General features: G+C 45.5%; 1 protein-coding gene across 4 annotated transcripts in view; it reads right to left on the bottom strand.

Annotated features, from left to right (window-relative positions):
* DNAH9 (dynein axonemal heavy chain 9) overlaps window positions 1–17,966 on the bottom strand; it is a 371,124-nt gene that overhangs the window by 94,534 nt on the left and 258,624 nt on the right. For all 4 annotated transcript variants that reach the window (XM_070061398.2, XM_089317689.1, XM_070061394.2 and 1 more), the window contains 2 exons: window positions 9,312–9,737; window positions 404–523 (listed from right to left, as the gene is read on the bottom strand). In XM_070061398.2, the coding sequence (XP_069917499.2) occupies window positions 404–523; window positions 9,312–9,737 (546 nt within the window). The remainder of the gene's footprint in view (window positions 1–403; window positions 524–9,311; window positions 9,738–17,966) is intronic.

Here is a 17,966-nt window from a genome sequence, read left to right as displayed (position 1 = left end):
CATGGTTTTGTCATAATATGCATTTTTTCAGGAGTTTTTGAAAACCTCTCACATGCATGGGCTTCAAAGCTTTTCTTTGCACACAAAATGAGCTTATCTTTCTATGAATTCCACTTTTTCACGAACTTTTCGAAGTCCCGTTGCACACGGAAGCACGGCCACGTCTTACATGGGTTTTCTGAGGGTCCCACCATCTTTATAAGAAATTGCCTTTCATCAGACCTGTGAGTGTGTGTGTGTGTCCACTCCTTCCTCGGGCCTTGGTCCCCGCCTCTCAGCACATTTCGCTGTTGTCCCCCAAGACAAGTGGTGCTGAGCTGTGCTCATCTACTTCCCACCTCCGATGTGCTTGACAAGCACTGCTCACGTAACGGAAGCTCGCGCCGCCCAGGCTGGCACTCACCAGGCGGTTGGCCAGGGCGATGGTGCCTGCAGTCGCCTCAGCTTCTTGCTGACACTTGAGTTTGTCTGCCGTCGCTTTCTCAAACTTGGCTGTGAGCTTGGCCAGGTTTTCATTGAGGTGCTGTTTGGGAAGGAACATATGGTGCGTCAGTAATTCCAGCCCGGTCACCTCCGGTGCTTCTGAGATCCCTGGGCGGGTGGTATTGCAGGCAGTGCTTCAGAGGGAAACTGTAAGGGGTTGGGGAAAGCAAGGCAGGGCAGGGCAGGAAACGGAGGTAAGTAAGGAGTGACCTCAGGCAGAGTTGTTGGGAAGGCTTCAGTTAGGTACTGCAGGAGGGACATGGAGTGAAGTTCAGAGATGTTCAGACCAAAGGGAGAGAGCAGAGCTTCCACACTGCAACCCCTCTGTCATTGGCTAAAGACCATGAGGCCCAACGGATATGGGGAGGGGCAGCGGGGCGTACATTCTGTCTTTCCTTGTGTTAGGGGAATATGGGGTCCTGTGACCTGACAAAACGATACAGGTGCTGCTATTAGAAGCCAAAGCACATTAATGCCGGGGATGTAAGAGCCTGGGTAGAGGACCCCGGCAGGGAGGGAGGCCTGGGAGGACAACTGACTGTATTTGTCGTAGCTTCTCTGGGGCTGGACTGTTTGGAACCTGAGTCTTTCCCCGACTGGAAGGTCTGAGGAGCTTCAGATAACTTTCACTAACCTCATCATTTCTTTCTCATTGTCTTAAAGCACAGGAATATTTTCTTTAAGTCTAAGAGTAATTTTCCTCCTAAATTTATTAACAATTTGGAATTGAAGCATGTGGTTTTTGTCTCTCAGAATATGTATTTGCATACACAAAGACACACAGGCGCACAACAGAATCCTCCAAATATGTCTCATGTCTGAGTAATAATTGGGATTCAGATTGCCTTGCTGACCATTATTAAGGCCCAAGAGAAATAAAAGAGGGCCAAAGTTTATATGATAAAGCACTTTTAAAAGCAAATGGTGAGCCATCCAATTAGCAACGGTGGACTGATCACACTCATTTGCCTTGTCTTCTTCCCCGACTTCTCTACAATGGTTAGACAGAAGTCATAAGCCCATAACACCAAACAAATTGGTGAGAACCATTGGACAGTGAGGGATTCCATTGGATTTATGGAAAACTACACTGAAGGAGGGGCAGAGACTGTGGAGTAGGGTGGAGGAAGCTATGGTGTCAGGTGTCACGTTGGCCACAGTTCACAAAAGGGGGAGCTCATCAGCTTGCAGAGCCCACGTGAACTGGGGATTTGGGAATCATTAGATGTGACTGAGAGGGGAGCTGAAAACATGAGGGCTAACTGGACACCAACTGATTCCCCTACCTCGTGTCTCCATCCTGCTGCCCACTATGCAATGCCACCAGGCATCTAAGTCCCCGGGACAGCGACTCAATGCTCGCAGAAGACAGGCACCGCCTTCTGGCATTTAGGTTTCATCCAAGATTACTTTATCTGATCTTGAACACAAATTCTGCCAGTAAACTAGTGCTTCCCTTGCCTACAGAACTACGGCTGGCTTTTCAAACAAGATTTTGCTATTTAATTTACCTGAAAAGCAGAGAGGCAAAGGGAGAGATAATGAAAGACAGAAAAATGGGGAGAGATTTCCCATTCCCTAAATGTCTGCATCAGCCAGGGCTAGACCAGGCCAAACCCAGAAGCCAGGAACTCAATCCAGGTCCCCTTGTGGATGACAGGGATGCAAGAACTGAGCCATCACCTAATGCTTTCCAGAGTGTGCATTAGCAGGAACCTAGAATCAGAAGCAGAGCTGGAACTCAAACCCAGGCATTCTAATAAGGGGTATGTGTGTCCTAATCAGCATCTTAACCACTGTGCCAGACACTTGTCCCTACAATCAATGTTTTAAAAAAGATTTATTTATTTGAAAGGCAGAGTTTCAGAGAGGCAGAGAGAGAGAGAGAGAGAGAGAGAGAGAGAGGTCTTCCAGCTGCTGGTTCACTCTCCAGATGGCCACAATGGCCAGAGCTGGGCCATCCAAAGCCAGGACCTGGGAGCTTTTTCTGGGTCTCCTTAGTGGGTGTAGGGGCCCAGACACTTGGGTCATCTTCTACTGTTTTCCCAGGCCACAGCAGAGGGCTGGATCGAAAGTGGAGCAGCTGGGACTTGAACCGGCACCCATTGGGATGCCAGCACTGCAAGTGGCAGCTTTACCTGATATACCACAGTGCTGGACCCTACAATCAGCTATTTTTTTAGTTTTATTTTTTAAATTTATTTGACAGGTAGAGAGAGAGAGACAGAGAGAAAGGTCTTCCTTCCATTGGTTCACTCGCCAAATGGCCGCCATGGCCGGCGCTGCACTGATCCGAAGCCAGGAGCCAGGTGCTTCCTCCTGGTCTCCCACATGGGTGCAGGGCCATCCTCCACTGCCTTCTGGGGCCACAGCAGAGAGCTGGACTGGAAGAGGAGCAACGGGGACTAGAACCCGGTGCCCATATGGGATGCCGGTGCCGCAGGTGGAGGATTAGCCAAGTGAGCCATGGCACTGGCCCCTACAATCAGCTTTTGATCATTACTCTTGTAGATGTGAAAGGACAAGAAAACTTTGAATGAAACCTTAGATGAAAAGAAACAAGGAGAAAACAATTATCTAAGCTTCAGATAATTTTGGTAACAGCAAAAACAACAACACAGTTAAAACTCTTTACAACTTGTTTCTCAGAGAGATTCAAGATGCTTTATCATTAAAACAAGGCAGGGTGTTATTAAATGGCAGAACAACAACAAAAAAAAACTGTGGAAATTTCCATTATTGGTCACATAAAAACAATAAGTTCCAGGAAAGAGCCGAAAGGTGAACTTGAGGAAATCTTCTAGAAAGTTTAAGAAATTGTACAGTAACAGAAAGATGAAAGAAAGTAGAGCACCAATTTGGGAGGTCCTATGTCTAACAAGCATTCCAGAGAATATGATTAAAAAAAGAAAACAGAAAGGGAAATCCTCAAAAAAAGTGAAACATCTTTTCCTACAGCTGAAGATTAAAAACTCTCTGCATGCGAAGCACAATGATTAATAAGAATGACAGCTAAGAAAATCAATGTAAAGTTTCAGGCAGCAAGAATGAAGAAAAGGTTGAGAGGCTTACAGAAAAGGGAAAGCACAGTGCATCTACAAAGGAAAGGAACCTTGACGGTTCGTTAGCCTTCTCACCAACATAAAGGATTCAATGTTCAAAGAGAAAAAAAAAAATATGGCACTCAGAATTCAGTACTCAGCAAAATCATTAGTTCAAGTTAATAATAAAATATAAAGACACTTCCAAACTATAACTATTTAGAAAATTTATGTCTCTCTTAACATTTCTGAGAAAGCTATTTGAGGATGTTTCATAGGAAAATAAAAGAAACCAAGAAAGGAGAAGGTAGGGATAGAAGGAAGGAGAAAGCAGGTAGGAATCACTGGAACAGACTCGAGAAAGCAGTGACAGTTATTTAGTTTCCAACATGGAATAGAGCTCTAATCTAGGAACAAGGGAGAAAGGTCTTTGAGGCAAGGGGGACTTGATAGAATACTGGGCTGAATGCAGAGCTTGAAAACAATGAAGGGGCTGGTGTTGGGGTGCAACGGGTTAAGTCATGGCCTGCAACACCAGCATCCTGTACTGCAGCACAGGTTCAAGTCCCAGCTGCTGCACTTCCTCTCCAACTCCCTGTTAATGCACCAAGGAAGGCAGTAGAAGATGGACCAAATGCTTGGATCCCTGCCAACCAGGTGGGAGACCAGGCTGGGGTTCTAGACTCCTGGCTTTGGATTGGCCCAGCCTCAGGTGTTGTGGTCATCTGGGGAGTGAGCCTGTGGATGGAAAATCTCTCTCTCCTTCTCACTGTTTTTCAAATAAATAAATGTATTTTTAAATAAAAATAATGGGGGCTGGCGCTGTGGCACAGTGGGTTAAAGCCCTGGCCTGAAGTGCTGGCATCCCATATGGGCGCTGGTTCTAGTCCTGGCTTCTCCTCTTCTGATCCAGCTCTCTGCTATGCCTGGAAAAGCAGTAGAAGATGGCCCAAGTCGTTGGGTCCCTACACCCCCATGGGAGGCCCGGAAGAAGCTCCTGGCTTCTGGCTTCGGATCGGGCATTGCGGGCATCTGGGGAGGGAACCAGCAGATGGAAGACCTCTCTCTCTGTCTCTACCACTCTCTGTAACTCTTTCAAATAAATAAAATAAATATTTAAAAAATGAAAATAATGGAGGCTATATACAAGGAACTAAAGGAAGGTAACTAACTAACTAACTAACTAACTAACTAACTAACGGTGGAGGCTCAAGGGAGGAAAGAACAGGTTGTACAGAAAAAGAAAATACAATTACGGTGCAGCATTTGGACCTGCTGTGAACAATATAGACATGTTTATACACTATAAATAGAAATTATTGAGTTTACAATGTTGTGAACCATTCTATAGACAGGGCATGAGACATTTAATTTTGGTTATGGATGAGAATGTTAATGCTTTCAGTGGTAGTGATTACAAAACAAAAATAGAAAGTCATGGTAACAGAATTTGGGAGGTAGCGGGAAGAGAAAAGAGCTGAAGGCAAGGCTAGCCTCGTCTTGCAAGCTGAGGATCCCCAGGAAGCTGTCTATATGTGAGGGAACAAGAAATAAAGGTTATGTCAGCTTAAACAAGTTGCCATAACTATTTTGGGAAGACATTAGTTTGAACAATTTATAGCTTCATCTAGGAAGTCAACTTGCCTGAATAAGATATATCAAGAAATAGAGATATCAGCCCAGCACCAGGACAGAAGTCAGAAATTCAAATGAGCAGAGAGCAGAAAGATAATGTAAACTTAGTCAGATGAATCTAATGTTGAACAAAAATTTGGAGTTGGTGGGGATTATGAAAAAGGCAGCCAAACCATCTGTTTGAATGGGAAGCCACTCCTTAGCTCCAGGATCTATGGATGATATGTGGGAATCTTACGATTATTTTCAACCAGCCAGAAACCAGAATTTTACATAAGAGCTCCTGCTGTTTTAAATATTATCAATTAATTAAGTCATCTGCAAATACTATATGTGGGCCAAGTAAAACACAAAGCCGCAAGGTAGCAGGCTGTAATGTGAACCCAACAATCAGTTGAAACACATAAAGAATTAAAAGGGGACTGTTGTTTCTCAGAAGTATTTCTCTACTATTTGGTATTTCACTCTTCAGTGATTCTATACTCAATGTAAATGACTTACTTGTTTTGTGAAAAACTTTATTTATTTTAAGGAGGGAGGAGGGGGAGAGAGAGAGAGAGTGAGAGAGAGAGAGACTAGAGAGACTGGAGAAGGCTGGCAATGGCCTGAGGCAAATAGAGAAGAAGTTTTGGTTGTAGATGGGCCTCCAGGTTAGTCAGGATTGCTGTTCCATCTCCACTGCTATTAGAAGGGACTGTCTACATTTTGGGATGTTGACAGGCATGTGTATAAACAAAGGATGGAGAGGAGGTTGTTAAAATCAAGAATCTATTTTTTTTCCTGAAAATATTTTGGCAGGCAAGAAGTGCCTTGCTAAGGTAGCCAAGTATTTTTAAGATATTCCTATTGCTTTTGCAGGTTGAGTGGGCCCACCATGCGAACGTTGGCTACCGAAAAGGTATAAACATTTTGAAAACATTCCCTTCGCACCAACTGTTCCTTTAGTTAAAATAACTTGAATAGAAAGAGTCTTTGAAAAGGCAGTTCTTGTTATACTTTTCTGGGAGAGACTGAAGAATATGAAAACCATTGGAGGACTTTTTCACCTGGAAACAGGAATGGGCATGCTCTGGTGGTTTGCACTTGGTGTTGTTTTTTTGTTTGTTTGTTTTTGTTTTTGTTTTTTTTTTTTTGAAGGGAGCCATTGTTAGGGTGATTATCACCTGTTTTAAGTAAACCAGTCCATGAACGTCTGGATTTATAAACCAGCCTGCTAGGAAGAATAGGTGCTTCACCAAAGTATCATTTTAAATAGAGAGGCTGGTTTCAAGGATCTTTGAACTAGAGCCCTTAGTCATAGATTTTTATCTAACAATCAGTAACATGAAGCATGCTGCGTGTCTACAATCCCACTTTTCACAGTTTGTAAAATCCTCTTTATCATCATTTGCAACAGGAATCTTGTTTGCCTGCAATACATATATAGTAATTAAAGATACAGAAGGAAATTGTTTGGATTAGACTTGACCACAGTAAGCGTATATGACAGACAGCACATGCAGTCCAAGGAGACAGGAGAGGTCGAGTGTAACAGTTGTATGTGTGCCACAGTCCTGGTGGCAGTTCCTGCTGCTCCCACTACCATGGCCTGGGCCCTGGGCTCATGCTTTACCTGCACAGTATCTTTTAATTCTCTCAATAATTCCATGAGCAGGTATGATTACTGTGTAGGACACTGAAGTTTGGACAGCTAGAGATACAACTGGGAAATATGGTAGTTTTGATGGGAACTGACAGATTAATGGATGAATCTTTAGCCGCTACACTATCCTATGGGATTCTAATTCTGTCTCTCACTTTGACAGTATTCATTTTAATGGGAAAGGTGAAGTTCAAGGGAAATCTCTCTCAGACAGGTTCAAATTGAAGATCACCATCACCATCCCCCAGTTCTTGGTGAAGCAGATAAAATAGTAATATCTACAAGGGATTTATAAAAGCTAACAGCCCCCATACTTTTTTTTTTTTTTAACAGGCAGAGTGGACAGTGAGAGAAAGAGACAGAGAGGAAGGTCTTCCTTTGCCGTTGGTTCACCCTCCAATGGCTGCCATGGCCGGCGCGCTGCCGCAGGAGCACCACGCTATTCCGAAGGCAGGAGCCAGGTGCTTCTCCTGGTCTCCCATGGGGTGCAGGGCCCAAGCACTTGGGCCATCCTCCTCTGCACTCCCTGGCCACAACAGAGCGCTGGCCTGGAAGAGGGGTAACCGGGACAGAATCTAGCGCCCCGACCGGGACTAGAACCCGGTGTGCCAGCGCCGCTAGGTGGAGGATTAGCTTATTGAGCTGCGGCGCCGGCCTGCCCCCATTGCCCCCATACTTTTATGGTTATGAAAAAGGGACTGTCTCCTCAACCACAACCTACCACTTGTTTTTAAAGCTTCCAGAGGGCCGGCACCGTGGCTCACTAGGCTAATCCTCCACCTTGCGGCGCCGGCACACCGGGTTCTAGCTCTGGTCGGGGCGCCGGATTCTGTCCCAGTTGCCCCTCTTCCAGGCCAGCTCTCTGCTGTGGCCAGGGAGTGCAGTGGAGGATGGCCCAGGTGCTTGGGCCCTGCACCCCATGGGAGACCAGGAGAAGCACCTGGCTCCTGCCATCGGATCAGCGCGGTGCGCCGGCCGCAGCGCACTGGCCGCAGCGGCCGTTAGAGAGTGAACCAACGGCAAAGGAAGCCTTTCTCTCTGTCTCTCTCTCTCACTGTCCACTCTGCCTGTCAAAAAAAAAAAAGCTTCCAGAAAAAAATGCAGATAGCATAAAACATGCCCATAGGTCCACTTTGCTGAGAATGAGTCTGACAGGTGGCCAAAACGTGAAGATACATCAAAATTAAAAGATAAGTTCAGGGGCCAGCACTGTGGCCTGGCAGGTAAAGCCGCAGTCCACAGTGCTGGCATCCCATATGGGCATCAATTCGAGTCTCAGCCACTCCACTTCCGATCCGGCTCTCTGCTATGGCCTGGGAAAGCAGTAGAAGATGGCCCAAGTCCTTGGGCTCCTGCACCTGCGTGGGAGGCCTGGAAGATGCTCCTGGCTCCTGGTTTTGGATTGGCCCAGTTCTGAACATTATGGCCATCTAGGGAGTGAACAAGCGAATGGAAGACTTCCCTTTCTATGCCTTTCTGTAACTCTGACTTTCAAATAAATAAATAAATCTTTAAACATAAAAAGATAAACTCATTTTGATTCTAAAAAATTGAAATCCTTGCATAGTGTTTTTTCCCCATAATATGCATTTTCAATCTTTTTTGAAGAACGTTAGTAAGCATGGATTTCAAAAATTTTTTGCATCATAATAAACTGAAAATTTCATTTTCTATGGACTTTTTGAAGTGCCTTCCTAGGTACAAGAGGTGAAATAAGGGAGTTAGAACCTACATTTCAAAGTGGAAAAAAAGAGGGCGGCATTTTATCCTTTTGTTCTTAACTAGCAAATGTGCAAAGTTATTAAATGCAGTTTGTGTCTCATAAGAAGACAGTTGGCTGTACAGATAAGACTGTTCATCTATTATATGTAGCTGTCATCTTGTCTTTCTTTAGAGGAAAACAAGAAAATCTTTTAGGAGCAGAGCTGCAAACCCATGGCCCAGGGGATTTGTATGGTTTGGTCTCTAGAGTGTTGGAGAAAGAAAAGTAGATAGTAGCCTCTACTGACAAATGACACCTTGTGTAGATCATGAGGATTGCTAAGCAATGGCTGGAGAGTGTTATATCTTAATGTTAGCCGTCGCAAAGCACACCGGACACTGCAGTAAGGGAAAGGGTTTATTGGGGAACAACCTACAGACTGGAGTGAAGGGGCAGCAAAGGAAAAAGAGAGAAAGAGAATATGAGAGAAACAGAGAGGAGAGTAGCTAGCAAGGAGAGAAGATAGAGCAGGGAGCAGAAGGGAAGAACCAAGAACCAAGAGCCCAGAGGAGGAGGCTGGAGAGAGGAACCGAGAGAGAGCAGGAGAGAAGGGGCCAAGAGAGCACGTGTTCAGGAACAGGCCCTTTTAAAACTTTGCCTGAGGGCGGGCAGGGAACCAGGAGCAGGGAATCCCATTAGGATGGGGGTGGAGCCTGGTTCAGGTAGCTGGGCCATATGGCCACCTGGCCACAGCTGCACCAGTTTCCTAACAGAGAGTGCCCGGCAGCGAGGCTCTGGATTCACTCACGGAGATCTTGGCTTTGATGGCTGCCAGCTTCTCCTGGGCAGCTGTGAGGTCCAAGGTGGCTTTGCCCAGTGCTTGGCGCTTGGGTTCTACGTCACAGAACACCTCGTGGAACCTCACGATGTTTATGACCCAGGAGCAGAGGCCCGCGGCTGCGTACGACTTGGTGGCCACGAACTCAGGATTGAACTCGGGGTCTTGCAGATAGGGCCTGATGGCTTTGAGACAGTTCTCGTGGATGTTCTCTTTGTCAAAGTTGACGAGCGCGTCCAGGAAGCTGTCTACTTTGGCCATGGTGACCTTTGCAGCCTTCCAGCTCCGGTCCTTGGGCACCTTGCCTGCGGGGGCCATGAGCACCATTACTGCAGCACTGACGTTGCTGACGGCCAGAGGCGGGGACCCAAAGGACTTCAGCTCCGTCAAGTTGGTCTGGGAAAAGAGGAGAATGTTGTTAAAGGCAAACGAATGAGCATGGCTCGTCCTCGGCCCACGAATGGAGTTAGGCTCTGGAGTGATCCATCTGAAAGGGCTGCTTTGAAGCCTGCAGAAGCTCTCTGAATTTTAAATACCATGACTCATCAAAAGGAAACCAAAGCTACTCCCCAGTGGCTTCAGTCTTCCTTGAATGGTTAGCTGAGACTCAGCTATGTTCTTTCAGCACTTTAACTGACTCGCAGTCCATTAGAAACACACAATTATTTCACATTCAACTGCAAAATATAAGGATGTCAACCTACTCTGAAATAGGCAGCATGCCATGAATAAAAGATATGGTTATTATAAATTAATTTCCATCTTGGATCGAAGAGAATAGCACTGCAACTCAACTAATTTTTTTTTCCTTTAATTAAACTGCTTTGTTCCATGAGCTCATTCTAACTACACTTGACTGTCCTGATAGCAAAGTGGCATTTTCTGCCAAGAAATAATTCAGACAGCAAGCTAGGCACAGCCAGGAGTCGGCTGCCTCTGCCTGGCCTCAGGTCTGTCTTTTGTTCTGAGTTGCACTTGCTCCAGAAAGATATGGGTTGACCTTGGCAAATCACTTCAACTTCCCAGGCCTTGATGTGTTTATCTGTACATTGGGGGCTGGAGAACTTATATGGTTTTCATGAAACTGTGGTCATGAATGCATTTGAAGTTGATTTTAATTCTTGTTGTGATATTCAATGAGAAGTGTATGTCTGCAAAACTACTTGCTTATGGGGTTGATTTTGTAAGGTGGTAGGGTGGGGAACTCGATTTCAAAGATTAGATCATTTTCCAAATTAACCTGAGGTATGAGCCTGGAAATCCACTAACAAAGAGGATTACTTCTGGCCCCTAATGGAAGTGCTGAAGAAGATGCACTTCTTACTCTCGGATCTGTTTTCTCATTTGGTCAACAAAACCGGTCAGGACCAGGAATGAAGGACAGACAGTACAGGTGTGAAAGGGATGCTGGCTTACCCATCACAGTGGCCTCCACAAAGATGAGAGAGGGAGAACTGGGAAAAGGCAAGCAGAAGCAAAAACTCTACAATTTAGAACTGGTAGAAGGTAACACATTCAATGGTCTGCATTAATAAAGAAGGAAAAAAGTATAAATGAAAATGAGTTCTTTTACACAGCTATATTATTGTCAATATTTCACCACAATTCCTTCCCAAATTCATGTATATATATAAACCAATCGGAATTATTTTGATTTTAATGACAGAAAATCTAGCTGAAGGACAGAAGGAATGTGTTTGCACCTGTGTTTGGTAAAGGCAGGGATGGATTTGGCTGTAGGGGTGAGCAGAATTGCATTATTATTATTATTAGTTACTTTTTAAAAAGATTATTTATTTGAAAGTCAGAGTGAGAGAGATCTTCCAACTGTTCCACATGGCCACTGGGGCTGTGCAAAGCCAAAGCCAAGAGCTTGGAACTCCATCCATGTGTCTCCCATTTGGGTGGTAGGAGCCTAAGCTCTTGGGCCATCTTTTCCTGCCTTCCCAGGCACATTGGTACGAAGCAGGATGTGAAGTTGGAACTCAAACCAGCACTCCAATAGGGGATGTAATATTGTCTCTCTTGTTTTCATGTCTCCCTATGCCTGGATTTTTGTTGCACGCCAGATTCTGCATGTTGTCAGGTATAGAGCCTAACTCTGACCTCGAGACACTTTGCCATCACGCTCTCACAATTGCTTCCTTTCAAGATGTCGATTTTCCAAGCTCATGCCCACCCCAAGATGGCTGCCCACACCTTTCAAGTTGTTGATTTGCCAAGCTCATGCCCACCCCAGGATGGCTGCCCACACACTTCTTCCTAAGACATGTGCATGACTGATAATTCCCCATCCTCCAAGATCTAAAATCAAACACCCCCAACTCAGAGGGATTCTACCCACCAACCTTTCTTTCTTATTTCCTGTCCTAGCACCATGATGATTTCTTTCAGAGAAATGATTGCAATTGGAAATGACGATCACTTTTTGCTTGTTGACTTCTTATCCGAGTATTCCTTTTCCTCAAGAAAATAGGGACCCTATCCATCTAGTTAACTATGGGAGCTCCAGGGCTTAGAACAGAAACTGTTCCCTACTAAGCAGCCATCAAAATGTGTGTTGGATGATTGAATACAGTGAACAAATGCTGGCAGCTCAGCTCATATCCTTAGCTTTGCAACTGGAAGGGAAACAGACTTTTTCTCCATTGCAAAACAAAATTTAAAAAGCTCTAGGTAATCATCTTGTTTAGTTATGCATGGACCCTCAAGCTGATGACTATGGGGCAGGCAATTACAAAATGATGAATAGAAACACAAGGTTGGAAGAAGCTTTTCTCAACAGAAGGATGGCGGTGTTTTTGAGTGAGCAAACATTAGACACACTGGGCTCCACCCCACTCCTGTCTCAGGGCTATTGTTCAAGCTCTGGCCTTGGCCTTTACTGCCCTTCCCCAGATATCCATCTGACTACTTTGTTCTTCTCAAACTTCTCCTTCCCAAGAAGGCCTACACCAATCACCTTCTTCATTACTGCAACCTCCTGCCTGCTCCTCAGCCTGTCCGCCTCAGCACCCTTCCTACATCTGCACCAGGGTTTCTCCTGCAGCATCTGTCATATGGTGTTCTTGTTCTTTGCATCATACTTATTGTCTTATTGTACATTGTATTGTACTATTACCTTTGGGCCATGCTTATTGTCTCTTGCCTCTTAACTCTGATAGAATATAACCTTTCTAGAGACAGGGGTCTTCTCTCATGGATGCATCTCATGCACTCAAGAGCAGTGCCTGGCACACAAAATACAGTCTGTACATCTTGGTTGAGTGAACAAATGAGTAACTTAGAGTGTGCATGGTCATTCACGGGACAAATACTTGTTAAATGTGTCTATCAGGCATCGTGTTGAATGATGTGGATCCCATGGTAAAGAAGAAAGTCAGTGTCCTTTCACTCACGCAGGAGTGGGAGACAGGCAACAAAGAGATGTTTGAGATTTTTGAGAGTGAGAAAAAGCCCATCAGGGTCACTGGGATGGAGAATTATTGGGGTGTGGCGATACCACCTTAGCTAAGGAGGTCGGTCTGGGGAGGCCTCCTTGATAACATTACATTTCAGCTGGATCTAAACAATGGGCAAGACGCAGCCCTACAGAGATTTGCAAGGGGGTGCTTCAGGCTAAGGAGTAGCAGCTGCAAAGGTCAGAGGCAGGAACCCTCTTCCCTATAACCTAGAAGGTAAAGGAGGCAGGGGGGTGGTGGAGATGAGAGTGAGTGGGAGTCAGGGCCAGACTAGTGGCAGAAGTTTGGATTCTATTCTGATTTCAATGGACAGCACTGTAGTGTCTTTAAAAAAAAAAAATCGCCGGCGCCGTGGCTCACTAGGCTAATCCTCTGCCTGCGGCACTGGCACCCTGGGTTCTAGTCCTGGTCAGGGTGCCCAGATTCTGTCCTGGTTGCTCCTCTTCCAGTCCAGCTCTCTGCTGTGGCCCAGGAAGGCAGTGGAGGATGGCCCAAGTATTTGGGCCCTGCACCTGTATGGGAGACCAGGAGAAGAACCTGGCTCCTGGCTTCAGGTCGGCACAGTGTGCTGGCTGCAGCACAACGTAGCGGCCATTTGGAGGGTGAACCAACAGAAGGAAGACCTTTCTCTCTGTCTTTCTCTCTCAATGTCTAACTGCCTGTCAAAAAAACCCGCAAACAATGATTTATTTTATTTATTTGAAAGGCAGAGTTACAGACAAAGAAAGGTAGAGACAGGGAGAGAAGATTTTTATCTGCTGGTTCACTCCCCAAATGGCCACATAGCAAGGGCTGGGCCAGGCCAAGCCTGGAATTCCATTTTTTTTTTTTTTGACAGGCAGAGTGGACAGTGAGAGAGAGAGACAGAGAGAAAGGTCTTCCTTTGCCGTTGGTTCACCCTCCAATGGCTGCCGCGGCTGGCCCGCTGCGGCCAGCGCACAGCGCTGATCCGAAGCCAGGAGCCAGGTGCTTCTCCTGGTCTCTCATGGGGTGCAGGGCCCAAGCACTTGGGCCATCCTCCACTGCACTCCCGGGCCACAGCAAAGAGCTGGCCTGGAAGAGGGGCAACCGGGACAGAATCTGGCGCCCCGACTGGGACTAGAAATCGGTGTGCCAGTGCTGCAGGCGGAGGATTAGCCTAGTGAGCTGCGGCGCGGGCCTGGAATTCCATCCTGATCTCCCAGGGTGTACTTGACAGAGTCCGAGTACTGGGGCGATCTTCTGCTGCCTTCTCAGGTGTATTAGCAGGGAGCTGGGATGGAAGTGGAGCAGCTGGGACTTGAAGTAGTGCTCCGATATGGGATGCTGGAGTTGCAGGCCTCAGGTGGGATGCTGGTGCTGCAGGCTGCAGCTTAGCCTACTGTGCACAAGGCTAGTCCCAACACTTGAGGGTCTTAGGCAGGGAATGAAGTGATCTGGCTTACACTTTCAGAGAATAACTGTAACAAGTTAGGTTACAATTCACTGTGTACAGAGAAACCCTTAGACCACATTTAAGTTCATTTAACAAGAGCTTGTTTCAAGGTAGATGCAATGTAGCAGGGTAGGGGTGGTCCTGGAAGGACAAGTTAGGGAGGGAGACTCCAGGAGGCTTGGTCCAAGTTTTCTACAAGGCAGGTGGTGGGAAGTGATTAGATCTGGGACATATTCTGGTTATAGCATAGGAAGAATTTACTGACTGTTTTAACAAGAGATAGGGCTACAAATCACTTGTTATTTTCCAATAGGCCTTTTTAAAAAGTCTGTATTCCAGTACATGAATGAACCCTATTTTATGTAAAACATATCTGATTTCTGGAAACTTAGATCCTTTCCTACAATTTGTCTTACAGATGATGTTTTGTTGGGCATGCTTCCATTTAAATCTTTGTGAAAAGCTTCGATTAAGTCTTCAGGATAATATCCACAGAAATGTATCTGCTAGAAGCTGGTGCTGGGGTGTAGTCAGTAAAGCTACTGCTTGAGATGCTGGCATCCCATATGGGCACTGGTTCAAGTCCCGGCTGCTCCAATTCTGATATAGCTCCCTGTTAATGCACCTGGGAAAACAACAGAAGATAGCCCAAGCTCTTGGAGTCCCAAATCCACGTGGGAGACCCAAAAGGAGCTCCTGGCTCCTGGCTTTGGACTGGCCCTACTCTGGCCATTGCAGCCATTTGGGAAGTGAACCAGCAGATGGAAGACACTCCCCCCCTCTGTAAACTCTTGCCTTTCAATAAATTAATAAATCTTTAAAAAAAGAAATGAATGTGATGGGTCAAATGGTAGAAGTATTTTTAGTGTTCTCTGTAAGTATTTTTAGATTATTTCCCAGAGAAGGCTTATATTCACTACTTAATTTTTTGACTTGATATATTGAAAAAGTTGCTCATAACAGTGTCTTTTTTTAAGATTATTTATTTATTTATTTGACAGGTAGAGTTACAGACAGAGAGAGAGAGACAGAGAGAAAGGTCTTCCTTCCATTGGTTCACCCCCCAAATGGCCACTACAGCCGGTGCTGAGCCAATCCAAAGCCAGGAGCCAGGTGCTTCCTCCAGGTCTCCCATGCGGGTGCAGGTGCCCAAGCACTTGGGCCATCTTCCACTGCCCTCCTGGGCCACAGCAGAGAGCTGGACTGGAAGAGGAGCAACCGGGACTAGAACCTGGTGCCCATATGGAATGCCGGCTCCGCAGGCAGAGGATTAACCAAGTGAGCCATGGCGCCGGGCCAACAGTGTTTTTTTTTTTTTTTTTTTTGACAGGCAGAGTGGACAGTGAGAGAGAGAGACAGAGAGAAAGGTCTTCCTTTGCCGTTGGTTCACCCTCCAATGGCCGCCGCGGCTGGCGCGCTGCGGCCGGGGCACCGCGCTGATCCGATGGCAGGAGCCAGGAGGCAGGAGCCAGGTGCTTTTCCTGGTCTCCCATGGGGTGCAGGGCCCGAGCACCTGGGCCATCCTCCACTGCACTCCCTGGCCACAGCAGAGAGCTGGCCTGGAAGAGGGGCAACCGGGACAGAATCCGGCGCCCCGACCGGGACTAGAACCCGGTGTGCTGGCGCCGCTAGGCGGAGGATTAGCCTAGTGAGCCGCGGCGCCGGCCCCAACAGTGTTTTAATTCAAATGTCTACGTATCTATATGCATAACTAATAGTAATGCTAAACTTTTTAAAAAATACATATAAACCATTTGAATTTTTTGATCTTTGAATTTTTTTCTTGACCTTTGTCTAAATTCCTCCTGGGCTATTTGTCTTTTTCTCTTCTGATTACTGCATTACTCAGAGTCTCTAACCAAAAAACAAAAATAGAGTTTCCACACACTAATGTTTTTTAGGGAAAACTAACTGAAGAGACTGTTTATGAAAATTGGAGAAACCTAAGAGGTCATGCATTATCCTGGGCTAGAAGTGCTGAGGTTGCTCCATCACTGATCATCCCTGGGCCTGAGGCTAGGAGAGGAAAGAGAAAGAGAGCCCTCACCCTCAGCGGAAGTGGGCAGGCTGAGGCCAAAGGAACAAATACCTGCATTGCGTTCTCCCTCCCTCCAGTCGCCTCCTGGTGCTCATCGTGGCCCAGCTCCTAGGAAGCTGGAGGGCAAAAGCAGCCGTTGACACAGTCCCTGCAAGGCAGCCTCCCACGTCACAGAAAATGCAGGATGTGGGAAGACATGAGGACTGGTGGGGGGGTCAACGACAGGAGAGGAGAGGTGGGCGATGTCCAGTACAACTAATGAGAACTTTTGCACACATACAGGATTTTACCCCCTGCCCCCCTCTATGCTGCATGCTTCTCTTGTGCTCCCTGTGAGAGCTCAGCTGGTAGAGCGGAGGACTGCAGTACCTTTCTGCAGATTTCTCTTTTAAGTTCTATGATATTTTGTGATCTACAGCTCTAAAGTTTTCATGGAGTCCAATCCAGCGATTGTTTTTCTAAAGGACACTGTTCCTAGTTTCTATGCTTTCAAAGACCTTTCGCAAACATTAAGATGGATCTGAAACTTATGGAAAGTTTTCTAGTTCTTTCATTGCTGCGTTGTCCTTTTATTTAGAGAATATACACTTACTGTGGAATATTCAGCAAAGATAAAGCAGAAAACTAGATATACATGATTTTACTCAGCAGTGATACACATGACAGACACTTCAAAAAATTCATGGAATATGGAATTAAAAGATAAGTTTATTTTGATGTAAAATAATTTTGAAATTATGCATTATCCATGAACCTTTTGAAGACCTCTTATGTGAATCAATTTCAAAATTTTATATGAAAATAAACTTATCTTTTAATTCCATTTCCTGTAAACTTTTGGAAGGACCCTGATATTCATGTCTTGGCGTGTTTTATTCAGTAGCTTTTTTAGTGAAGTCTTTCTGTTAGTACATTCACATTTATATCATCAATATCTATATCTATTTCTATGTGTATATGCATATGTGTGTATATATACATATATGTATACATATATAAATGTGTGTGCATATATATATACACATATGAAAGGTCTTCAGAAAGTTCATGAAAACTCTGTGTTATGAAGAAGCTATTTATGGATTCCAAATTCTTTTTGTATTAAAATACAGTCATCTTTTTTGTTTTCCACACACACGTACATACACACACACATACACACATCGATCACTATGTTATTTTTGAATGTACTTTTTCAATAAAATTGTGAACTTTTAAATTGTCATTACTTAAGGCCGGTGCTGTGGCATATCGGGAAAAGCTGCTGTCTGAAGTGCCGGCATCCCATATGGGTGCCAGTTTGAATCCTGGCTGCTCCACTTCCAATTCAGCTCTCTGCTATGGCCTGGGAAAGCAGTAGAAGATGGCCCAAGTCCTTGGGCCCCTGCACCTGTGTGGGAGGCCCAGAAGAAGCTCCTGGCTCTGGATTGGCCCAGCTCCAGCCGTTGTGGCCACTTGGGGAGTGAAAGAGTGGATGGAAGATCTCTCTCTCTCTCTCTCTCTCTCTGCCTCTGCCTCTTTGTAACTCTGCCTTTCAAAATAAATAAATCTTTCTTCTAATAAAAGCCAAATACTAAAAAGAGATAGCAAAACAATACAGAATGGGAAGAAACTTACTTGTGTCAGTAATTGAGGACGACATGGTTTGAAAGTAAGCAGTGGATGGAAGACCCCCCCTCCCCCCAACCTCTGTCTTTATAACTCTGCCTTTC

Source organism: Oryctolagus cuniculus, chromosome 17 (assembly GCF_051225735.1).
Source record: "Oryctolagus cuniculus isolate XC-2025 breed Fujian yellow rabbit chromosome 17, ASM5122573v1, whole genome shotgun sequence".
In the NCBI taxonomy this organism is placed as follows: domain Eukaryota; kingdom Metazoa; phylum Chordata; class Mammalia; order Lagomorpha; family Leporidae; genus Oryctolagus; species Oryctolagus cuniculus.
The sequence above is the reverse complement of the archived record's forward strand: the minus strand, read 5'-3'. Positions and strand labels throughout refer to the sequence as shown.